The sequence below is a fragment of the Pagrus pagrus genome (assembly GCF_965226575.1).
Source record: "Pagrus pagrus genome assembly, chromosome: 10".
Classification (NCBI taxonomy): domain Eukaryota; kingdom Metazoa; phylum Chordata; class Actinopteri; order Spariformes; family Sparidae; genus Pagrus; species Pagrus pagrus.
Window position 1 is genome coordinate 9332031 of NC_140194.1, and position 25652 is coordinate 9357682.

Genomic DNA, 25652 nt, shown 5'->3' on the forward strand with positions numbered 1-25652 from the left:
ACTGAAAAACACAGAAGTTTATTTTAGCTGCAGCAGCTCTCACATCGTCCGCTGGAGGGAGCTGTTCCCCGGCTGATGATGAAGAAGAGCCCGTGTCGGAATGATGCATTCAGGTGCCTCCGTTAAGTTCTCACATCCAAGTAACAGGTTTAATTAGCCTGATAATGAGGCTGAACTTCTGTTTTTTGATTAACCTTTTCTTATATTAACTGGCCTGCATACTTTTCAATACTTTTAATCTTAAAAAAAAAAAAACCTGTTGATGTGGTTGGTTATTCAGTGTCGTGATTTTTTTAAATTAAAAATAATAAATTACAATATAATGAAATTGAGTTTTCTGTGTCCTTCATTTCTTCTTCGTTGGTCATTGTCCTGCAGAGTGCTCTGAAGCCTTATATTATTTGATTATTCCTAAAGCCACGTTAGTAGATAAGCAAATATCGTATCAGCTGAAAAAAAAATCCATATTGTGCATCTCACTTTGCATTTCTGATGTCAGCTTGGCCAGAGAAAAATCAAGACCAAACATGTCCACAAAAGATAAATACAGAAGTAAACATTATATTAATAAGATATAGTCCATCCATAATTGTAGAAGCTACACAAGACAAACATTTAGACACATTACTCTTTATTTTCTAGCCCACATTGTGTCATCTTACATCTTCGGTTATTGCTGCGTGATCAGGATGTTAATATTTCCGACAGCCATTGAATGCGGCCTAACATCTGCCAGGGACTCGGTCTCGTTTGGGACGATCCTGTGAGGCAGGACCCGCCCTCCTCCTCCTCCTCCTCCTCCTCCTCCTGCACTTGTCAAAGGCCACCGGTCGCATATTACATCACACTCGAGCCCACGGACGCACACGCAGATGACACCGGGACAACCTGCCTCCTAAACACACACAAGCAGGACATCTTTTTAAACTCTTTGTTTCTTATCTCTATGAGCAGAAGCCACGATGTTGCCTTTCAAGAGAACTTTTGAGGGCGAGAAACAGCAGCTGCAGGAGCTCAACAGCAGACTTGGCCAGTATCTGTCCAGGACGAAGCAACTGGAGCAGGAAAATGCGCATCTGATCACCGAAATCAACAAGCTGAGACAAGCGAGGACGACGGAGCGGGAGCCGAAGTACAAGAGTGAGATGCGGGATCTGCGGAGAATGGTGGGGCAGCTGTCGTTTGAAAAGTCCCAGGCTGAGATGGAGAGGGAGAAGCTATGGCGGGAGCTGCAGATGGTCCAGTCCCTGTGCAGCGAGCAGACCGAGGTGTGCAGGGACATCGGGGGCGAGCTGAAAGGCTACGAGAAGGAGCTCCACCACGCTCACAAGACCAACACCGAACTCCAGCAGCGTTTACTCCAACTCGAGAACGAGTATCAGTGCATGGAGACCGCGCACAGGCAACAAATGGACCATCTCCGGCGCCAGGTGGAGTCCCGGGTGGTGCCCATCATCACGCAAACTTATCGCGGGCCTCCGGCGGCCTCCGTGGAAGAGGTGCAGGAGTACGCACGGGGTGTGTCCGAAGGGTGGATGGAGACCTTTGAGATGTACCAGCTGAAGGTGGAGGAGATGGAGCAGTCGATCAGAGCGGACCAGGCGATGCTGAGCGATCTGCAGAGGGAGAAGATGCTGTACGCCTCAGAGTTGGACAAATTACGCGCAGAGGCGGAAAATCAAGGCCAGTTTCAGGCGCACCTCGAGGAACAGCTGATGCACATGCACGAGAAATTCCGCTTGGACTGCAGTGAATATCAGGTGAGGGGGAAGTTTATTATGATCTGAAATTATAAATGTGCAAATCTAAAAGAATAATGTCCTCTGCATCGCGCTGAGCCACGAGAGAGAGGAGAGGCTACTCCCTCTTGGACCTGCCACACCCACTGCTCTTTAAAGGCACTGATGCAGCTGCAGCTGTCAGCGGCTGCTGGAAAAACATTATCTGGATAATAATCACAGCATCACAGTCTAGGCTGACATTTCTATTAGGAATAACTATGTTGGTAGTCTGTGGCTAAGCATGCAACATTATCAGAATATTAGAAAATATTATGATTTCAAATTAATGCCCAATTTTGAGGCCAATACTGATATTAGGGAGTAAAATATATCAGTTGATATACACACATATTTTGCAAAGATACGTACTAATAGAGGCAGTAGACTTTAATGTCCAAAACATCAATGCACTCAATAATAATTCTTCATCACCCCAAGCATCTTTTTCTAGATTAAAATCTCTAAAAAAGTTTATTATCCACAAACATCACACAACATATGCGTAGATGCCGATATATATGTGACACGCCAATATCGGCGGATAATATCGGCCAACCGTTATATATTTATCGAACTCCAGTTTCATGGTATCCCAGTAATACACAATTATAACCTAAAGGTTATGTTTGGTTATGGATATGTACAGTGTCCGTTTATTTACTTGGATGGAGGATGGGTGTGGATCTGGATAAAGGGATGGATCCGGGTAATTTCTTTAAGATCACAAGACAGGGCGTCATTTTCATTAAATCCTCAGGGAGTAATGGGTGGATCTGGATGAAAATAATCAGGCTTATCTGGGTGGCTGGTATCTATGAGTGAGAACAATGAGGTGCAGATCCAATAAAAATGTAGATCTTGTGGATTATTCGATATTTGGATAAGGCTTGATTGAATTAAAGGGGACTGTGGGCCTTGGCGGAGGTATGCACTCTACTGAGTGCATTATTATTATCAGTATCAGCAACAATGACCCTAAAAGAAAAGAAAGCAGAGTTTTTTTTCGATTGAACAAATGCTTTATTATAATTTCACAAATAATATGTCCTTGAAATATGCATATTTCTAATAATGCCATTAGAAGTAGAATTAAATAAATGGTACATTAACATCACATTTCATACAGCGATATACTCTGAAAACATTTTCAGAGTGCATCCCTGGAAGTCGGCTCATTCTCACTTCAGCCTGTCCTAAAAGCACACACATGCCATAAATGTTGCCTCTGACATTAATGTATCTCTCCCCACCACAAAACATAATGACATTACCAACAGTAAGTGCTGCCTGACACGGTTGTGCTCCTTTAACTGTCAAAAGCATGGGATCTTGCATGCAACATCTGACCTCAGTATTAAAGGATTGAATAGCTTGAGTAGCGAAAAGACAGTCTACCTGCCTCAGTACTTTACGGCTGCTAGATTACGCCGGCCACTTAAACCAATTAGCTGTCAGACTGACAAATCCTTATTAGTCTCCTAAAGATGGAGTCGTAAGCAGGTCAGTCAGTTGCATATGATTACACTGGTTGTGCACTGCGGGGGTGTTCGATTTCGTTACAAAAACACATTTCTCACATTTGACCCTGTGATTAAAAAAAAGAATTGAGCATGATATCTGTTGTATGGTGTCAGGACGTAGGATAAAGGGGTCCACGTGAGTAATCCAGTCTGTTGGTGAGATCAGACGGGAAGTGATCAGCCAGTTCAGCGTCTTTCTGCATTAGAAGTCGACATAAATAAACTCAAAACAGAAACAAGCTAACAACTACTGTCGGCTGCAGTCAAATAAAAAGTGGTTACAAACTTTATGGTTAACAAGGGAGCAGAATGATTACAGTATTTTCAGTTAAACTGCAGGGATAAACATAAAAAAATGGAAAGACCGCAGACTTGTAAAATTAAATTATGTGCAAAGTGAAAACTTTGTTTTTTCCTTTTTCTTTTTTCTCTCTTTCTTTCGCAGATGGTTATTGAGCAGCTGGAGCGCGAGAGGAACACGATGGCTGACACTATTGCAGAGAAGATGCGAGAGCATCAGCACCTCCTCCAGGTTAAGATGGATCTGGGCATGGAGGTGGCTGCCTACAGGTGATGAGTTTATTCATTTTGTTATCGAGTCAAAACAGTTTTCTAGATGGTCGCTTTGAGTCGAACTGATCCTTTTCACAGCAGATATTTTGATTTGCCATATTAGGAAAATGGCTTTATACTAGTTTCCCAGTAAGCCTCAACAGTGTGGCAATGAGCCAGCATGCATTTCTGGCTTTAAGTAGTATGCTTTTTCATGACCTAAAGGTAGGGAAGGCTAATCAGGTCGTCAAATACCGACGGTTTGGGTTAGAATTTCAGGTCGAATACCGACCCAAAGCTTTTGTATTTAACAACTTGGGAATGAGACTCAACAATCGACTATCTTCCTCCAGAACTGCCTTCCCTACCTTTAAGAAACTCTTAAAGTTTGCAGGTAAATCTTCTCTTTTCAGTGATATTTCAATGCTTTCAAGAACAGATTGAAAGCGTGGTCAAACCAGCCCCGCACTTATTGAAATTACTCTTAGCTTAATTAGCACTTTCATCAAAAAACATTAGAAGAAATCAGCTGCTTGCTTCCTGCCGGTCTTGGCACCAAGTGCTCTGATCTGAACACTCAAACTGAAAAGTAGAGTGGTTTAAACTTTCTCTGTGGTTTATTATAAGTGTTTACGGAGCAAGTCACATTATATCTGGCATTTCATATCCTGTAATAGCACATGTGTCACGTCTTCATGCTCCTAACAGAGCCACATACTAACAAGACTATTTTTACTGAAAGGCAAAGTTATTTATAAAACAGTTAACAAACATACCGGCAGTGTGTTTCATGCTTGAAGGTTTTATATGCAGTCGTTTTTTATTTCAGTTATCCTTGTAATTTCGTAACCTCTTGTCTCATATCCCAGGTCATCTATACAGTCTTCAACAATTATTTAATTTGTCACCAAAATGTCATTAGCATTGAGCCAATTCCCAGTAAGTTGTTCTGAAGATTTTCCACTCCAGTGTGTCTCTATATGGCAGTTCCTCTGCTGGCACATAAGGTTTGTTGTGAATTGTTGGAATGGACAGAATGTTTGCTCAGAGACGTGGCCGTGACAAGTGTTTTTGTCTGTGTCACGAGTCAGCTTTTGCTCGGGGATTCACTGGGAAGTATGGACCGCCCTGCATTGTGGCTGTTATTTTTAGGTCAGTCTCTCGGAAGGCACTCTCCAGAGAGGTTGTCCCTTTTTGAGACACATTGCTTTGCTCAATCGGTTGTAGGTTTTGTTGAAGCATGGCCAAGGAAAGGTGAGCTGTTAAAGCTAATTACTGCAAGGTCTTTATTACATGATAGTGGCTTGTTATGTTTTTGGTGATCACCACCCTATATGGTCAGGTCCTGGGCTCACACCGTCTTGTAAGCCTGCTGCGTTTAGTTTGAGAAGGTTGAAATGGCAGAGCTGAGTGATGTAGAACGACTTGTGAGGTATTTGTCTTTGATTTTCTTTTTCTATATATGGGAACAAATAATTTTGTTGCAATAGGAGGTTAACTGGTGATTTACAATGACTTATTTGCTTTCGTCTTCAAAAGGCATTTTGTCTTGTTTCTCGTTTGTCCAGGGCTCTTCTGGAAGGTGAGAGAGCGGGTCTGCAAGATGCTCACAGGAGGGCGAATCAACACCAAAGAGAAAGAGTAATAGGTACAGTATTAAGAAGTATTATTGTTGTTACATGTTGATTATAGAGTACTTTGTAAGACTGATTTTAAAGGATCTGTTTGACATTTGGCAAATGCTCATTTGCCTTCTTGTAAAGTGTTTGATCAGAAGATCGATACCATCACAAAGAAAGGGGAATGAGCACATTAACTAAAATGTCCAACTATTCATGTAGTACTATCCATCTAATAATTCCTGCTACTTAATTCTCTGCCTCAGAAATCAGGATGCCTGCCCAGCCCTACACTCCACGAGCTTCTACCTTAACCACCAGACAACATATGGATGTCAGGTACACACCGCCAGCTTCAAACCTGAGAAGATCCCCTGTGCTTCCTCCTGGGTCCAGGAGTCCCTCGAGGGTCATTCCTATCTCAGTTGCAGGCAGAGCTCGGCATGAGAGTCCTGCATCCAGAAGGGACATGATCTCATTCACCAAAGCTCGGGCTTCTACTTCTGCCTCTGCCACCGCCACCACCACTCCCGCTGCTACTGCCAAAGATAAACAAATAAGCCAGAAAGGAGACCAAATTGGTCAAAATGTGCAGAAAACAACAAGAGAGGAGAAAACTGTGAAAATCGAACAGGTCTCCCGGGGAGAGAACCGAGCCAGTCCCATCAAGTCCTCCACTACTGACACAAAATCAGTGAGAGTGGTGTCACCGCCGATGATGAGCCTGAGCACGGAAACTGAGACAGAAAGCGAAAGGAAAGTGTCAGATGAAAGAGAGAAAGGCAAGTTCAAAGATGAGGAGAAAACTGAGTCAATGGTTGGCCCAAGTGAGAAAAAGATATTGGACACGGTGTCTGTGGAGGAGATCATCGAGAAAGTGATAAAACCGGCAGGCTTGGACGCTAAGGTTTGCTCCTCAGGAGAATCGAAGGTAAGGTATCATGTGGAGAAAACTGAGCAGGAGGACGGCACGACTAAGACACAGATCGTGCTGGAGTCCAAAGTGGAGGAAGAGGTGGATATTTCTGAGGACACAGCACTGGAAGAGCTGCTGGGCCTAGGTGTTAAGAAGGTGTCACTGGAGGATATCAAGGACACAGCAACAGGAAGCATGATTAAGAACCTGCTGAGTGGTCTGCAGGGACGCGAGGACCTGGAACATAAGTCTGTCAATGTGGAAATCATCGAGGAACCAGTGGAGTCCTACAGTGATGAGGAGCTTGAGGTTGAACAGATCCAGTCCAGATCTACTTTTTATGAGCCCTCCTCAACATATTTCCAAATTGAGGAGCTAGAAAACGTCCCTCATGATGCCCAAATTCAGAAGAGTGATGGTGATGCCATGAAAACCTCCATAACAGATACAGATCATGGCAAGGGTGGATCTGTGAAAGTTCACGAGGTTTCTAGAGAGACCGAACCTTCATATTTCTCCCAGGATCAAGAGCCCGACGAGTATTTTGTCTCTACCCCAGATGATAATCTTTCTGAAGCCGAGGAGGGTGGCGGCATTACCTCTTATGGACATTATGGAATCTTAGATGACCTGTCGGATGAGAGGTATTATCAAGATGAAGCTCTTCCCACAAGAAGAGTGATTGTAGAGGAGAGTGATGATTACAAGTTCATGTCAGGTGATCGCTCGTTTGTCAAAGAGAGCTTCCCCGAATGCATCATTGAAGAAGAGGTTCGGGTCTCCCCCGTCGTGCAGGAGTCAGTCCTTGAGTTTCTGAGAGAGGACACTCTGGAGCCCAAAGAGCAGCTGAAGGGAGCTCTAGAGAAGCTACAAAGCTCAGTGTCGGGTCCACTGAAGGAGGAGTTGGCTTTCCTCACCAAAGTCAGTCGTGAAAGTCCAGAGAATGTGGCTGTCGATGTCAAAAAAGTGCAACAGTCAAGTGACAATGGCACCGTGACTATAGTTGCAGAGCTGAATGTGTCTCAAAGCCTGGAAGACTCTGGGCTGCTGGAGACAGGAGATGATCTGTCCGAAGACCAGATCATGGCAGCTCTCCGATCTTCTAACCTTGGGCTTGAGAAAGCCTTCCAGGGTGGAGCCGGAGGATACAGCGTCAGAGTCTCCAAAGAAGAGGATGTTGCGTATGGTGAAGAGTTTGAAGGTTTCACTAAAGAAGGCGAGTCTGTGTCTGAAATCACTGAGAAACATATTAAATTGGGGCCATCAGAGAAGTCCTTCACCTTCCAGATGGACACACAGGGCAGCCATCCTGAGGCGGCCTCAGTGAAAGAGCTGCAATCTCAAATCTCGGAGACCCCGGTGAAGATTTTGCAAGAGAAAAGAATAGTTTACCTGGAGAGCCCGACAGATGATTAGGAAGTCAGTCAGAAATATTTTCAAACTTGCCAATGTTACTTGTTGAGGTTTTTCTGATGCAGCAGTCCACACTCAAACACACACACACACACACACACACACACACACACACACACTCAAACACACACACACGCGGCATTAAAGCGGTTTGCAGTTTTTGCAAGTTTTTGCAAGTTTTGCAGTAAAACATTAGATATGTAATTGATTTTAGTGCGCTCTTTAACTAGCATGTAACTTTGGAGTACTCAACTGCAACTCAATTCAAGCTAAATTCAGTTCATCAGTCTAAATAACCAAATTAATACATATTTTTGATAATAATTGTGGCTGTACTGCTTTTACAAATACTGAGTGCTAACTAATATGGGCAACTTAAGTAACCGTAAATCTACATACTGTAGCACATTTTTATTTTGGTCAATACTGATGGAGTGCTACGCTGGAATGTTTTTATGTTTTTATAGTTTGCCGTTTATCTTCAACGAGGTTTGTTTATTCTCTCTAGATTTCTCTATTTTTCTACTAACCTGTGCTGTACAGCTTTAACATCCCATTTTGCACGGCACCCGATCACATCACGGCCGTGTCCGCCATGTTGTTGAATCTACATTTAATGCAAGCCAGCATAGGATAGCTAAGGGTAATGAGGTGCTGTGCACTGTTTGCAGATTGGGGCTTTAATTTTACTTTTGACTTGAGCACTGCTGCCAAATGGTATGTTCTTAATATATATGCCGGAAACACAGTAGTTTATTTTTCACAGTAGTCAGTGAAGCGCACATAATATAGTTCACCTTGCAGCTGAGAATGTTACAGTGGGACTAGAGAAGAAGATAATTGTCTTAAGAAAGTTTGAAGGTGTAGTGCAAGTGAATACGAAATAAAAAAGTGGTTGTTCAGTTACTAACAATTTTAGGTATTTGCAGTTTATTTGACTTTACTCACAACACAAGTCACATTACACATTTTGATTAATAAGAAAAAAAAATTGCCTGTTATATAACCAAAGCTGGAATACATGGTCAATGTGATTGCTGTGAAGCAGGTTTGTAAAATGTCTGTCACTGCCATATATTTTGTAATTCCCCAACATTTTGATCAGAACAAGTGATCAGGGAGCTGGGAGTTCAAAATGATGAATTATACAAATTAGGACTTCATAAAAAGGACTGTCAAAGATGAAAAGAAGTACTATGTATCTTAACGAATTAAAAGGATTCATCATTGAGAAAGAAATTATCACGTGGTTTTAATGTACAGTATGTCTCGTCTGGACACCTTTTGCTCGTAGACATGTGTTGGCTTGAAGGATTCACCTTTGCGCCAACATAAGGGTGTGCTCATGACCGTGACTATTTTTGGATCATCAGCTTAGTGGCAATGACTGTTTATTTGAGTTTGTAGTGTTGTGTACTAGTAGCAGAGGCAGAAATGTTCCACTATGATTACAGTCTTGTTACATGTTTCTCCACATTGGCTGCAAAGTTTACACTTTCTAACTGCTGAGCAATGACTACACTGCTTAGCTTTTTGACACTATCATGTAAATGTGCAATGTTTAGCATGAATGCCATGCTTTTATGAACATGTTAAAAAAAAAAAACCTGTTCCATTAAGTGCCCAGATAGAGCATATTTCCACAAATGAGCTCATCTGCAAATGGTAACAATTTAAAGTGGCAACAGACAACCTTCCCACCCCCTAGTGTTTCCAAATGGTCTTATTGTTGGCGCCGCTGTTGCAAAGCCAATTGGATAATTTCCATTTTTTTTTTAATCAGAGTTGCAAACAACAACACAGGACAAAACATAACTTTATTCAACGGATTAAGTAACTTCTGTTCCTTTTCCTGGGAGATTTCGTGCCCGGTAGCAGACAAAATTGCTTAGTGACAGTGAGGCTTAAAGGGAACCAATTTAAACGCTGATGGTTTATTTCCTGTTACGTTGTGCAATCAACCTTTACTTCATAATTGTACATTAAACAGAAAATGTGTCTATTGCCAGTTTAAACAAAACCATAACATCAGTGCACTTAAATTGTGGCTAAGCAAGGAACTGTTGTTAGGAAACAGTGTCATCTGGATACCATGTGCCATTTCACAGCATGAACAATTCAGCAAACAGAAACTACATTGATGTACGAAGAATGTTTAATGAGTCAAATGTTTATTACATGTAGCCCAACATCATTACTTTTATTGACATAATGATTTCTATTAAACAAATGGTCTTGCTTTGGTTTAAAAGGTTCTAGCCCTTATTTGGAAATTGATTTATATCTTAACATAATTAAAACTTATTGTGGGAATCATTTTGAGTGTGAGTATTTCTTGAAAGCTAACAAAGGACACAAAAATCGTACTGCCAGTGGACAGTGGCTAGTTTTTTGCGCTGGTAGCTGCCAGTATTTTCAAAGAGATATATACATTTTTATAAAGAAATGTACATACCAGCAAAGTTATTGTAGTGACACAGTAAAAAAAAGAAAATTTAAGAATCAGACATAGAGTTTCCATCATTGCCGCTGGATGGTAAGACTGAGAATGTGTGAGGTTTTGTTTTCTTTCTGCCTTGCCTCTGTTGTCTCTCAGCCACCTCAGGTGCCCTGCAAAACATACATACATGGTCTTATTCCGGCTCATGTTTTCCTCTACTGTAATCATGCCACTAAATAAAATCAACTGTAGTCATGCAGATTTACCGAGCCAACATGTCCACAGCTTTTTTTGTAGCTTTTGTCTTCTTGTGCTGAAGACCGTACAACAAACTCTGAATCTCCAGGCACTTCAAGAAAAAAACAAACAAAAAAAAACATTAACAACAGCAGAGTGAGTGGTACGTGGAAGATGAGAGGTGCAACTCAAGAGGGGGAATAAACACTTCATAGCAACATGGGAAAGCACTAAACATCCCAAAATAACCACTGTAGCTGTCCAAGGTTTATATAACACCTGTGCTGACCACTCGGAGTGTCAGGTCAACTAGGGGGATTTGCTAGATATATTACGAGGACTCCAGGAATCTGAGGTAGTTAGCTCGTCAAATTAAAGAAGCAGTCTGAGTCACTTTCCATTCCTCATTTAGTTTGGTCCAATCCAATGAGAGGAGTGAGCAACGACTGCCTAACTCTATGACGTTAAAAAATATTGGGTAATTTAACAAAATTCCAGAAAAGTCTAACCAAAAACAGATGTAATTTGATAACAGTGTGTGATGCAACAGACAGAATAAAGGCCTGCCTGCTGTTTCTGTAATAAGCACGAACAAGATGTGAGGAGAACTTCGTTAAAGTTGGGAAAGTGGAAGAGAAAAGTTTTCCTCTTCGCCGGGGAAAGTAAAACACCATGTAATCTGGAACAGATCCATCTGGCCTCCTGGATGTTTTCACCGTTGCTAAGGTTGATGTAATGGAAGGCCTTTTTTTCAGCAGCACTTCAGAGGGAGAGGGAAATGTCAACTGTATGTTAGTGTGTGTGTGCTATTGTTCGCTTTGTTTTTGTAGTAATTCCTATGTACTGTATCTAGTGCATGAGCCAGGTTTCCTCTGGAAAAACAAAAGTTACTCAGTCAGAGTAAGGACGGTGTCACGATGACAGGAAACGAATGTCCTGACATATCTGCTCTGTGTCAGGGTACTTCGGAAAGGTTACCAGTCGGTGTGGAGAGAGTGAAGCCTGATGTACCCTCTCAGTGCAGAGGGGGGACTTGGAGCCCCACTGTCAAAACAAATCAACATAGCAACCGGGCTCCTTTACTTACAAGCATGAAGAAGCTATTGTAGTATATTTGGCGGGTGGCAAAACTGAGCTCATACTGCAAACATGTGCGGTAAAACTGAATGTGAAAAACAAAAACACTTGTTACATAAGGAATAAACAGTAACATCTCGAGGACCATGATTCAATTAGGTAGAAGGCTGCTCTCTATTCAATCAATTTTTCCTGTAGGAAATAAGAATGATACTTTTTTTTCTAAGGACATAATTGCACGGCACACTAATTGGGGTCAGTGTCCCTTTAATTGACAGCAGTTAGCAGACTGTCATTCACTTTCCAAAGTTGTGTGGCCCATCTGTCAGGCTCCATCCAGACTGAGGAAACACAAAGTCACGCCGTGTGATATTTTACACCAGGGAGGACGGCTCTGCACACTGCACCCTTCCAAGATTAGCCTGCGACTCTGATAGCGCTGAGCTTCAGGGACGACGGTGAAAATAGCTCATCTCAACATGACAGGGACTCTTTGTGTGTATATTTTGAACAGGAATCTCACTGGTGTTGATAGACACACCCGCTGACTCCTGGCCTTTTATTAAATCCTCCCACATACTTTGGCAGTGTTTGATAACAGTAACTTCTACTCTGCCTGGCATCGCTAATATGAATTTACAGGTTGCAGCCAAGATAAACATCAGCTGTGCTGTTTGTATATTGGAACTTGTGATTACCTTTGTCATGGTCCTGTGAGCCTGCTTCATCCTGCCCTCAGTCATCTCCACACTTCCTATGAGCTGAAGCGTGTCTGCTACCTCGGCACTCAGCTCACCAAATGTAGATCTCTTGGTAGCGAGAGAAGCCCTCTGGATCTCCATGCATCTCTGCACAGGTACAGTAAAATCAGGTAAACTATCTCTTGCTATCAGTGGTGAGAGCCACACCCTGTTTAGCAGGTGGAATAAATCCCCAGACGATTACAAACTGAGGGCGTTTCCAAGGTGCTGCTCTCTGAACAAAACATAATCGGAAAAAACATTACAACATTTTAAATGTCTAGTCTCAGTATAGTGACACTGCCTCACTGTTCCTACAGATGTCTATGGTGGTAACAGTGTGTGTGACCTCTTGTTGGCCATTGAAGAGGAGGAAACGACAGTAATCATCCTGAGCAGTGAGAAAGGCTGGATCATGTGGACCTGCAGAGTTCTTGTAAGCACTCAGACTCTGCTCAAAGTAGTGACCCGCAGACTCTACACCGGCATGGAGAAAAACACACAAATGATGCATGTTAGATTACAGCAGTAATTGACAGCAGAACAATGCAAAATGTGCTGCTATAGAATCGATGCAATTACGGCTGCAACTAATGATTGTTTTCTTCAGCAAATAATCTGCCCATTATTTTCATAATTCGATTAATCGATTAATAATTCAATTAATAAAATGTTGAAATATAGTGAATAATGCTCGTTCACGAGCACAAAGTGTCATCTTCAAAATGCTTCTTTTGGTCAACTAACAGTTCAAAATCCAAAGACTCTTAATTTTCTATCATATATGACAAAGAAAAAGGCAGCAAATGTTTGGATATGAAATGAAGGATATGGTAACATAGATTATCAAAATAGTTGGCATTATTTTTTTGATTGACTAACTGACTAATCGACTTTTCATTTTTAGATTTTTCTACCTAAATCCTTATTATTGTCTTAGTCTACAGATGTTATGCTTGATGTAGCTACCATGGAGCATATACTGTATTTGCCTCAAGATAGCTGACATCATGCTGACATGACTGAACTTGTCTTCAATAAGACTAGTATAAGTCTGGTTTCCATAACATCATCACAAAGAATTTGACATATAGGAAGACAACGAGATATTCACATCCTAATTAACCCCTTGTTGCTCGGGCCTGGCCTGTATCTGAGAATAAACTCACCATTGTGATTGGGCTCTGCTGCAGCAGAAAGGATGAGGGCCAGGCTGTGGGAGATCTGAGCCCCCTCCAGCTCCTCTGAGCTGTGACTCACAGCAATGGCATGAGCCTAGCAGAAACCCCCACGTGAAATAAGACAGATCACATATCATCAAAATTAAGGAGGTGTGGGAACATTGCCTTAACAACAATGTGTTTGTTTGTGTTAGATAAGAGCTGTGTATGATGTGCAAGTGTCGTGCCCCTTGCCTTGGTGAGATGCTCTATGGCTCGGTCCAGATGACCTTTGTCCTGTTCAATAGCGGCCATGTCCCTATAGACAGAACATGTCTTCTCCAGCTGACCGCAGTCCTTCAGCAGTTGCAAGGACTTCTCACACTGGCTTAATGCGTCCTCTGGTCTGTTCTGTCTCCTATAGACCCTATAGAGCAGAAATGGACAGCCTGTCAGAGACAGAGAGACAAACAAAGATAGTGACCAGTTCAGCCTACTATATAAGGCAGCAGGGAGGAGTAATGATTAGTGAGTAACCCTTCAAGTAGTTCTAGTCTCTGCCGAAGCATACTTGAGCATAACACTAAAATCATCGCAGATATACCCATCAGCCTGCACTTCATTACTTTCAGGCTGTTTTACATCACTGAAGAAACTGCTTGGTGTCCAGCCAATCCCAGACCCAACAGAGTGGTGAAGGCGGCAGTTGAAACCTGGTGGAGTGCAGACTATAATAGGGAAAGCTTGCACATTGGCCTTTTAACTGTTTTTGGCTGCTTCCTTTCACAAGTCTTTAACCGTCTCCTCTGGGACTGAGGGTTACGCTGCTCCTAGCCCCCCTTTTTTAACTACAGCCTCTCAGACTCTGACAAAAAACTCCTGCAGTGTGTTCAAACTCAGGGTTGTGCATCTGTAACAATGTGTACAAGTTCTTAGGCTTCACATATTTTGCCGATGATGTCTTTGCTCTTTTAAAAAGACACTCACTTCCTGTCATACTGTACTGTAAAGCTGCTTGGGCTTCTACAGGGCAGTCCAGTGGGAGAGAGTGGATGAGACGATGGCTGCATTAACCATTGAAGGGACCTTGGATCCATCGGGCTGCTCTGCTAACAGCTTCAACCAATCTAATGGACTCTAAATTTAATTCAGCTCTCCAGTCAAGGGGGTGGCCTTTCTCAGAGGACACAGTGCTCGCTACTGTACAATCTCTGGCTACACGGCTGTCACACAGTGGTACAGGAAACTCCTTTTCACAAATCAAGTCTATCCACAGCCACACTGTGTGAAGCATCATTGTCTATGGTTATCTGAATGACAATTCAATCAATCAGTCAATCTGTATAATCATCTGAATTAAGGTTTTATCCAACATGCCTTTCTTTAGCCAGTATTATGTTATGCTCACACCCCAGCACCACATGAATCGAGATATTCATGGCTCACTGGTTGAAAGCCAGCAGCACAGGTTACAAAAACACTGCGATGGTTCATTTCTTCTGATTTTTCCATGAATCCAAGATTATCCTAACATGCCATGATGGATACTCGCAGTGCCCCTCCCATAAGTGTTCATGGGGCAGGCACTTCAGGTCCTTTTAGGGCAGCAAGGATGGCTGAAGCCAAGCTACATTCCTGCATGGCTTGAGTCCTGCCATTCTGCCTGCATGGACGGACGGAGACAATACCCCTCTATCCTCTCATTCACTCTGCATCCTTACGCACTTCCTGGCAGAACCGTAATATGCCACATCCAGCTGAAACCTACTAAGAGTACACAGGGCAGGGAATTAATATAATCAAGGATTCGTAGATGTGTTTCCAAACAAGCCACACAGTCCTCTTTTGTAAACGTTTCCAGAACATAGTTGACGTAAGTTTGCTCTGGGCTTTTTGCTTGGAAAATGATACAGTAAGGCCAAGCAAAAGTGAAAACAGAGCGACAAAAACACAACAGCATGTTCCAGAAAATTTGTATGCTGCCTTACACAGATGGCATACTGATTGATGAGGCTTTTTATAGTGTTTTCCCCTAGGTGGATATGGGTAAGAATACAAAACTACCTGCTCAGTCTCGGGTAGTGACTCAATCGTAGCCATTTACAATAGAAATCCCTGCTGGTTTTATTTCAGCCAACTAATCAGAGACGATTTTACATCTGGAACAAGAGCTACCTTTTTGGAAGGAAAACAAGCAAACTGTGGATCCTAAAGGAAGAATAACACTATCAATTAGCATACAGCAGCTATGAGTATTTACACTATAGCTGCATTCCAAATAACATACTGTACTTTACCAGCCGCGACAATGCCGACTGTGATGTTTTTTTACCTTGTGAGTCTGTGTGTCATCATGACACAATGTGGTCCCAGACACACCCTTTAGCACGAAGCAGTTTTGAGTACTTTGCCAGGTGTTTATATATCTGTCTGTCTGTCTGTGGACAGGTTTTGTCAGTGCGATAGCATCACAACCATGCAAGATGCAGTCATGAAACCGCACAGGTTTGTAGCTGAGATCAAAATGAAGGCCACACTGAAGGATGAGTGTGGTCCGACCAATGAGCACTGAGTAAAATTACTGTAATAACAAAGTCGTAACATAGACAGGTGTCGGGGCTGGTGTGATTCCAATCGCAATTCAAACTTTTAGTTTAAACTACAGCTGCCCTAATAAAGTACATACTGTTGAATGCAGTATGAAAAAAATTAGACCCTCCGCAGTTTGTAGAGCAAAATTTGAAGTAGAAAGAAAAAGTATGCAGTTTGAGCTGTATTCTGTTTGCGCTCTCTCGGAGGCTCAGCCAATGTGACATATCTTCTGCTGTGCAGAGGATTTTGGGTTAAAATAGCCAAAAAAGGATGATGGCTTTCATACTGCAAAAATGCAACCAGATGCAGTACAACATCCTGGTATTTTTGGCACACACAATGTATTGGGACATAGCTGGGCTGAATCTTTCTAAAAGTTAAAGTAGTATGAGTATTGGAACGCAGCATATGTCTGAATCTAGTCAATAGCCTACATATACTATAGGGATAGGGGGACATGGCTGCTGATTTCCACGTCAGCACAAATTCTGGAAACTCTCTGCACAAATTTGGTAAACAGAGAGTGTATACTGATGCTAATATGATTCATTAAAATGAAAAGTTTAGGGTGGGGAAATATGGAAGAATCTTTGGGAATGTATCACTCAACAAGAGATGATTTATAAGATACATTCTCAAATTGTTTAATTGAATAAAATCTATCAGCTAAAATGTAGATTTATGATAGCAGTTATAAAGAACCAAAGAAATTAAGTCATCTTAGCAACCATGGCCAAGACCCACACAATAAATTTGAAACTAACAATAAAGCCTCCTTGTATCAAAGTGCCCATCTGGCTGATCATACGTGCACACCTTGAGTGTGAATCTAAAACCCGGCAGAATGTTTGGACCGGGATCTGTAAGAGAGCTGAGCTTGGGTTATTGTTCCAGGCTTTGGTGGGAACATTCCCCTCCATCACAACAGTGTTGACTGACAGAGCTTTTAGAAGCATGCCAAATTCTTAGTCATCACCCAACAAAAGAGATTTAGTAAGCTTACACACCAGCCAGAGTCTGCACATTTTTTCAATTACACACATCATGTCAACAAACTCTGACTCTCTGAAACAGACCAAGATGGCATCATTTACAAATTCCTGTGAGTGTAGCTCACCTCAGCTGCTGATAAGGATTGTTTACTGTAAACGCAGCAGGAATATTGCTCCAGTTTACCTCTCAGCAGGTCTTCAAAACATGGGGTCATACGTACAATGTCAAAGATTTATATTCAAGAGCGTTGCTTTAAGATGGGATCGCCTGTTGAAACACTGTTACCCTTCTACTGTCTTTTCTTATATACTGTACTGATTTTTAAGACAAGAGCAGTTCTTTCAAATCTCTTTTTCTTAATTTTAGTTAAGAGAACAACATTTTTAAATTCTGACAAGATAGGCTGCTTACGAGGCATGACAAACATTGTGAGGTTGTCTAATGTTTTGATGGAGACAGGCCTGCATTTTACTGGGTTTTGCAATTCCACAAAACTTATAGATACATACACCCATGTTAAAGTTATATACACACATTAACAATACCAACATTTACAATAAGTGCATAAATTATTTACTGTGTCAAAACAGCGAAATAAACTCTTCATTCACAGAGTTAGAAATGAAAATAATATTCTGCATCTAAAAGCTTAGTCTCTCTCTAGAAATGTAATATCTAACGTGGTGAACTAAGGATTTTTCCGACTAAAAAAGAAAAACAAAGATGAATAAATTAATGTTTCTGTAAATGGAGTCTGGTGGATTTTGGCGAAAGCAACGTAGCTTCTGTTTCTGGTTAAACAAAACGGATTTTCAATCTTTCATAAAAAAGTTCTATCTTGTAGGGATCCATTAGATGGTAAAAATAACAATCTGAGCCTGTCAGTGGCAAAAACAGGGACTTTAGTGAATGTAATTCGACCGCAAAGTTGCCTCAAAGATCAACTGGACCAATTCCAAAACTTTTCTGCATATCTATCATTTAGACCCCAAAATATGTAAACATAGGAAGTTTAAAAATACTGGAATTCCCCTTTAACATGATACAAATTAATATAAACACAGTAGTGGGATGACCTCAACCCAGGTAAGTCTATACTTAATTTCCGGGTCGTGTTTCTAATTTCACCCACAGCGATCCAAGCTATGACAAGTGGCTGCTATTTTTTAAGTGGCTAGGCTCCACAGTTCCCAGGCTATCAGTTGCTCCTACACTCGATCTCTGTGCATGGTCTCTTCACCATGATCCACTAAGTCTTTAATCTTTCCCTGAGCCCTGGGACCTCTGTTGTCAATACCACCATCAGGTTACAAATGCACGTTGTAAATTGGTAGACACAAATCAATAATATGGAAATGGTGTGAAGCAAACAAAGCAGCTGACATTTAACAAGGAAATAAAGGGCTCTGCAACATCTCAAGGAGTAAACCAGTCTGTAAAAGCAATGTCTAAGAGTGGTATGAGGTGAGAGAGGTTAATAATTAAGGAGGGAGTAAAAGCTAGAGCGGAAGCAAAAGGAAAAAAGGCAGAAACCGTGTGGAGAAAGGGGGGAAATGCTTTTAAAAAGGAAGAGGAAGGCCCTGCTCCCATCTGTGCCTGTGCTTCAGCAGTGACTGGATGAGTGGACGTGCAGAAACCCCACCCAGCAGGTCTCTAAGCATCATTACGACAAAACACCCACGCTGACTGCTAAGTGGACTGGACAACAGCAGGGGAAAACCTTGATTTGTTTAGTTGTTGTTTATAAGACATCATGAAATAATGGTGTTTTTATCAGCACAACTTGGTCAGCAAAAACCCCCTTCCCTCAGAAAAAAGAAAAAAAAACATGTGAAAGGTTGGTTTAATGCAATTAAGAAGGAATGTAGTGCCATCTTGTGGTCAAACTTAAAAATGAGGTACTGTATTTGAAATTTGAAAGTTTGAAAAAAACAAATATTATTTAGTTATAATAACAATTTGTGAGAATGTGAAACCATTCTGGTTATACTCCCCTATACATATCCCTCTGAAAAGGCCTGATCTTTGACATGACTGGGAATAGCATCAATTTATTTGGATCAGCCTGAACATGATACTACAAGAGTCACAGGAAATAAATAGAGCAAATCACCTGATTACCAGGCAGTGATGCCAAAGAAAACAAAGTAGCAGCTGCAACAACAAATACTGCGTTACAACCTTCGGTCTACTGTGTATTTATCTCTTTTCTATTTTTATTCGATATTGGCGTATTGCAGATATATTGGTATCTGCATATATGTTGTCCAATAATTATTAATTCCTGGTGAAATTTACCTTTACTGTGCTGCAGTGCATTTCGGTTTTTGGTCATGTTTTTTTTAAACTTTAAAATATACTTCCTCCATTGTGTGCATATCTTTGTCACGTTTCTGATAACTACACTTGAGGATCATTGCAAAAAACCTCTAGTTTCTCTTTATATTTCTGTTTATAGAAAAATATCAACTGATATATAGATATTCTAATTTTATTTTACTTTCCAACATTGGTATTGGCCCCAAAAATCCAGTAGTGGTCGAGCTCTTATGTTGTCTAAAAATCTGCTGTGTGCTGCTGCTGCTAAAATTAAAAGGAAATCAAAAAATAGTTTTCCGCACCTGGATAGACTTGTGGAGATTTCCACCTCTGAGTTTATCTTCTCTTCCTGGCTGATGCTACCACGTTGATGAAGCTCCTCAACAACTTGTTCTGCCTCCAGAAAAGAGGATTCTGCCTCCTCAAGAGTTTAAGAGTCAAGGAGTTACTCAGCTTGTTAATCGAGTTGATATTTCTGTTCATTCCCAATATTTGCACTAATGTTAAATATATCATTGCAAGGATATTTGGCTGTGGTCAGTGAAGCAGCTCCCTGTGTGAGGTGTATGCTCAGGAGACACATGAGAATCTCAAGCTTTTTTTCCCTGCAGGAGACGGAGGCGCAGAAAGGCAGCAGCTCTCTGGCAAGAGCGGCGTGCTCCTTGGCCTGCAGTCCCCAGCCTGAGGGAACAAAGAGACACCAATGAGTGCAAACTGAACAGCATGCTAACTCTCAATCTGAACACATCTGAACCACATGGAAATCTTCTAATGTAGTAGATAAATAACTATAAATCATAGGTTGCTACATGGATTAATCACAGTAAGCAGAAGTAGTTTGGAAAGACTGTCCTGCAATTTTTTTTTTTTTAAACACACGATGAGTCATCTGTCGTGGATAAAAAGAAGTCAAATAATAGGTGTGATTACAGGTGCATCACTCAAAGACTGACAAATGCTTTATGAATGGGTCCTAAGTGGTAGTTTTTGAAAAACATATTTAATAATTTGCAGTTAAGATTTACAATGTACTCACCGTATTATGTTTTCAAAATTACCTTTGAGTTGAAAATATGCTTTAGCCAGTCTGACATGGGCCTGGGCTAGTTTCAGATGTCCCTCCCCATGTACCAGCCTGGTCAGAGCCACGCAACGCACCAGGTCCTGGATGCAAGCATCAAACTGAGCAGATACAGGAAATGATTGTCATTAGCACTTTTTTTATACAGAAAATGAGCCATTGTTTTATATCATTGCAAATGGAATATCTTTATCTAATATAATATTTAGTCAAGACAAATCAACAGTGAGCACCCGCACATGATTACCTGGGTATGACTGGGTTTTTGCAGTATCCAGTAACATCTTGTCCTGGCTTCAAAAACCTAGATAAGGCTTTATCCTGGTTTTTAGAAACTAAGATATTTCTGGAGTACTCTGACAGAGACCAGGAAACTGGCATGTAAACACCATCTCCACCTTATCCACCATATGAATGGAATAGGGCTGGACCGATAATGGTCCTGGCTGATTATCAGTTAATTTCGGTTAGAAAACCCGAAACTAGATTTTTTTCCCAAATCGTTCAGCCCTAGTATCCTCTCACAAAATGTTCCACCCACAACAATATCTGATTGGTAACATGTAACAATGAATAGCCTATAGACACTGAATAATCTGAATCTGCAAAGTAACTATTAACTAAATTGATCAAGTACATGTAGTGGAGAGGAAGTATAAAGTAGTAGATAAAGGAAATACTCCAGTACCTCAAAATCTTACTTAAGAACAGTACTTTCATCACCGGTTTTTGACACAAAGAGTTTCATTTTTACTGCAAATGAATAGTAGTTACAAATATCGGTTGTCAGATTTCTATATCTGCCATATCGGTCGACACCTAGAATGCAGTCAATGACAATTACTGGCTACAGTCTGCTGTGGAGACACATCTTCTGAGCATGGTACTGTTATGGTACTGTACCTACTTCCTGGTTGTCTTCGTGGGCCTGAGCTCGCCTGTCAAAGTGTTTGAGCTTTCCTTCAGGTGGCATCATAAGAAATTCCTTGTTGGCATATCCTGTTTGTGAGGGACTCAGCACACCTGAGTCACATAGAGGAGATGTATTCGCGCCCCCGTCGGTGCTCCCCATGCTGTCAAACAAGTAACGTCGAAACATTTTTAGCACATTTTAAAAGGAAAAACACGTTTAACATCCCTATCTAGTGCACTAGCCCATCCTGAATCCCTCTTATGAAGACTTTAAAGACAGAATAATGCGGGATAGTAAGTTATGTTACCTTCAACATCTACCTTGATGGATTCATGGGTAAAACGAAAATGCCAGTGAGAAGAAATGACTTACTCGGCTGGAGACACGGAGGAACTGAGCCGTGTTTTTGTAATTTGGTGACTATCAGCCATTTTTCACACACAATTAAAGTGAGAAATGTGTGACTTCAGCTAGCTAACGTTGACGTTGACGGCGCCATCTACACTTTGTGTTCTTCACGTTGTTGTTACCGTGGTTACACTTTGCGTGTCATCTCGCGTGAACTAAGCGCTGTTCCTCCTTCACTACTGTGCTCGAAATGACTGAAAAAATACATCTATGTGTGTATAATTATATCTTAAGTGATACGCTTTTGTGCTAAAATCATGCCACTCGCAGGAGATAGCCTCCTAAAGCCAGACTTGTGGTCGTGTGTCGTTGTGGGAGAGAAGTAGGTGATACCCGCTGGGAATGCCTTTCTTGAACATACACGGGCACCTCATGGAAGTGGGGTGCATTCAAGAACCGCGCTGTTCTTAAAATAACTCAATGTAGATGTCTTGCATTGATTTTACCGTGTGATTTTCCAATAAAACGGCGAAGTGAATCGACAAAAGCGGAAAATACGTTCTCAGGTAAGTACAAATACACTAGGAAATAACGTAGGTTTGTATTTAAGATGTTACTTGCTAATGGTTCTTGCGCTTACCTGGTTTCTGCTCATTTAAAGCCACCCAGAACTGTTTTTACTATGGGTCATTTTACTATTTCATCATTTCACCCAGTACCCAGAACTTTTCTCAGTTCATGTCATGGATTTTCTTAAAAAAAAAGAAATAATGTTGATGTATTAATTTGATTACTGTAACCATTCAGCAACAGGTATTTAGATATATTAACGTTGACAAGCTTCCTAAGGGTCTCTTGCAAGTTCAGGACACATTTTCAACCAATTTATAATTCAATAGAATTTTCAACATTTTTTTTTTATCTTCAAGAAAATCAATGAAATGAACTGGGAGGCCCTAGGTGAGTTGGCATGGATTGACCCCTGTACATTTCTAAATATATATGCTAACTTTAAAAAGAAAGAAAGCATTATACTTGTTATTGGTTCATGCAGTTTGGTGAAATGGAGTTATTCCCAAACCAGTGAAACTTTGAGTCTAATTAGCCAGAGTAATTGTAAAACCCCTGTGTGGTTGTGCAGGTCCTTTAAGCTAATTAATTGTGTCTGGGAATATGCAGCAGTAGATAAATCACAATAAATGACATGATTAGAGCCTTAAGGCAGGCCATTATCGCCTGATCGGTAGGCCCTGTCTCAAAAAGGGCCCCATGTGTTAAAATCTAGTTTTTGTTGTTGAAAATTCCTTTATTCATTTCTGTTAATCAAATTGTACACAGCATACCTGGGGTCAGGAATTCCATCGTTGAAAAATTGCTCACAACGCACAGAGGTGTGACAAATAGGGCCCATTATCTTATTATTGCACCAGGGCCCCCTAACAGGTTGTTCTGGCAATGTTGGTCACAGGGTGATAGATTTAGTAATGGCAAAACATGTGTGCTCAAGTCATCACATGCTATGCTTTTCAATCTGTTCCCAGGCGACCCCAACCCTGCATGTTCTAGCAGTTTCCCTGCTCAACCACACCTGATTTAAATGATCAGCTTGCCATTAAGCTCTGCTGAAGCCTGATAACGACCCATTTATTTGAATCTGGTGTGTTGGAGCAGGGAAACAACTAAAAGATGCAAGGCAGGCGGCCTCCACTGATGGATACAGTTATGCATTCGCATTTGTGAATCAAAAAATGATTTTCCATTGTTCTTACAGTGTGTCAAACCTGACCGTGGATATTGCTCCCTTAGGCTCATTGTTGTAGAATAAAAATAAACCATTTTAATTTATGAACACATAAGTAATAGACAAACAGAGCAATATCAGCTGTCAAAATTATATAGTGTCCAGTAGCTTAGCTGACTTAAATCTGTCCTCTGAACACTATGAATGTTATACATTTTCCTTAACCTAATTATTTGTTTATCAAGGCACAGTTTTACTGAAATGCCATGCAATCTCAAGTCTCAAACAAAAAAAAACTATGATTCGAGTCAGGGTTTTTCTCCTCTTCTTGCAGTTTTTCTCAGTTGTGTGTATATATACAAGAACTGGATCTCTGCATGCAAGTCTGAAAACTCGAACCTCATGTATCAGAACCAAAACCAGGACTGCTAAACTCTCAGCATAATTCTACTGTTTTCACTCAAATAGACAGCCTAAGTCAAATTTTTGCAAAACTCTCAACAGAATCTCATCACTTTGTTCACCTGGAAGAAACTGGCCTTCAAAATACCAAACCCTGATTACCATTTCTCACCTGTTTAAACACAACTGGCAAAACACTTCAGTCATCATTCAGAGTATAAGAGAGGCCCCAGGTGAAAAAATGGAGCAGCATGGTGAACAGAGAGGAAGAGTGATCCAGTATTTCTAGTGAAATCAGTGCAACTTTGGTTTGAACTGGAACAATGTGGTAGACTGGCAGTATCAACTCAGTTGCCAGTCAGGCTGGAGAGTGAGTTACAATTATTGTGACAATGCAATATTTATATGATATATTTAGAGCGTTGTGATATACTGTACAATATAGCAACAGTCTTTATACTCCTGTGTCATAAAATTGCAACCTGTTTTGGGACGAAAGGTAAAAAAACAAATAAATAAAACAATAAAAAGGAGGGAAAAAGGAATAATTGCTACACAGTTTTGTACGGTTAAATATGTATCATGGCCTGTTGAAGCCACACATATTGTGCTGGTAGTGTTTCACACACCAATGTTTAAATAATACTCTGTAAGATATATTCATGTAATAGTTGTGTCTTTCAGGAACAGTGTTTAAACAATTGGAAAACAGTAAAAGCCTTCCCTGAGTATCGTATAATTCATGCGAGACCTCTGAAGATGAATTGCAGTATTCTAATATCACCACAAGATGTCAGTATACAGTTACACAAGCGTAATGGTCCTTGATGTAAAGGAGGCTTTATGCTTGTACTCAAGGGAGAATTACACAGTAATATTGTTGGGCTCTTTTAAAAAGTGATGCTGGGATTCTGGCCTCTCCTAAGGGCATGCACACTTCAAAGTGCTAAACTGGCAATATGTAAACCCCAGGGCTCATCCTTCTTTTTTCCAGTATTATCCGAACTGCGTCCTCAGCACACATCAGACCATTTATTTCATGTTCTATCAGACCGCTGAAGATGTTACTTATTTTTAGTTAACCATAATTCTGTCGCCTTCACATGCCAACGGTCTGACAAATGGTAAAACATGATCATAATTTTTCCTGTCCAGTATTTTATCAAGACTGGTAGCAGCAAGGGGCCATAATAATCAAAAGCATCATGATGAATAGAAGAAAAATATGCAGCGCTGTCAGTTAATCAAAACCATCCGATACGGAAACTAGGGCTACATATTGACTGCTTATTGGTTAGTATACTGTATGTGAGTGGCAACGATGACCTTAAAGTTGTTCAAAGTCAGCTGCTAATAGCTCATTAGTTTTACTGGGTGGGTGCTAAATGGACTGAAGTCACAGTAGTGTACAGGTTGAGAGGTGCCACGCTGATGAAATGGTGAACAACGAACCTGAAAGAGGTTCTTCTATGGTTTTGTTACCCTTTATAAAATATCTTTCTCCAGAAAAAACCTGTTTACAGTTTCTACAGTGTTTTTTTTTATATAATGGTTTGTGGTTCTCTGAAACTACACTGCCAGAGATTAAAAAAAAAAAGAATGATATTTGCTCACAGGCTCTGTCTTCTGTCCAAATCTCCTGCAAATAAAACTGATTAAATCTTCTACAAAGCAACATCCTTTCCTTTCTATTCAATCATTTTCCAACCGAAAAGAGTTGACAATTCATACAGTGCTGCGTAATGTTTATCTATTTTATAACAAGTATAGAATTATATAACAGCTCAGATCTGAATTGTATGTATAAA

The 25652-nt window shown here is 40.9% G+C and overlaps 2 protein-coding genes across 4 annotated transcripts; one reads left to right on the forward strand and one right to left on the reverse strand.

Moving 5' to 3' along the window:
* The first annotated feature begins 815 nt into the window (after nucleotides 1-815).
* On the forward strand, nucleotides 816-10117 carry synm (synemin, intermediate filament protein). Its single transcript, XM_084363635.1, has 4 exons — nucleotides 816-1760; nucleotides 3747-3871; nucleotides 5422-5501; nucleotides 5739-10117. The coding sequence occupies exons 1-4, from the start codon at nucleotides 963-965 to the stop codon at nucleotides 7802-7804; spliced, it is 3069 nt and encodes a 1022-aa protein (XP_084219761.1). The 5' UTR covers nucleotides 816-962; the 3' UTR covers nucleotides 7805-10117.
* On the reverse strand, nucleotides 9939-22036 carry ttc23 (tetratricopeptide repeat domain 23). Of its 3 annotated transcripts, none has more exons than XM_084363636.1 (11): nucleotides 21726-22032; nucleotides 21348-21513; nucleotides 20418-20541; nucleotides 19887-20040; nucleotides 19662-19787; nucleotides 13711-13882; nucleotides 13465-13570; nucleotides 12645-12772; nucleotides 12254-12403; nucleotides 10508-10590; nucleotides 9939-10411 (listed from the first exon to the last, which is right to left on the reverse strand). In XM_084363636.1, exons 1-11 carry the CDS (start codon nucleotides 21782-21784, stop codon nucleotides 10297-10299), a joined length of 1383 nt encoding a protein of 460 aa, XP_084219762.1. In that variant the 5' UTR covers nucleotides 21785-22032; the 3' UTR covers nucleotides 9939-10296. The 3 variants fall into 3 exon arrangements, 2 of the variants coding, with proteins under 2 accessions (XP_084219762.1, XP_084219763.1); XM_084363637.1 differs by having other exon boundaries at nucleotides 21661-21747; XR_014623363.1 differs by lacking the exon at nucleotides 9939-10411 and having other exon boundaries at nucleotides 12605-12772; nucleotides 21726-22036.
* Between the last annotated feature and the right edge of the window lie 3616 nt (nucleotides 22037-25652).

Excerpts from the sequence above, each read along its gene's own strand:
- synm (XM_084363635.1), top strand. The coding sequence starts at position 963 with ATGTTGCCTTTCAAGAGAACTTTTGAGGGCGAGAAACAGCAGCTGCAG. Across the intron at positions 1,761-3,746 it reads TGGACTGCAGTGAATATCAG|ATGGTTATTGAGCAGCTGGA; the intron begins GTGAGGGGGAAG and ends TTTCTTTCGCAG. Across the intron at positions 5,502-5,738 it reads CCAAAGAGAAAGAGTAATAG|AAATCAGGATGCCTGCCCAG; the intron begins GTACAGTATTAA and ends TCTCTGCCTCAG.
- ttc23 (XM_084363636.1), bottom strand. The coding sequence starts at position 21,784 with ATGGCTGATAGTCACCAAATTACAAAAACACGGCTCAGTTCCTCCGTG. Across the intron at positions 20,542-21,347 it reads CCCACGAAGACAACCAGGAA|TTTGATGCTTGCATCCAGGA; the intron begins GTAGGTACAGTA and ends GTATCTGCTCAG. Across the intron at positions 12,773-13,464 it reads AGCAGAGCCCAATCACAATG|AGTCTGCGGGTCACTACTTT; the intron begins GTGAGTTTATTC and ends ATGCCGGTGTAG.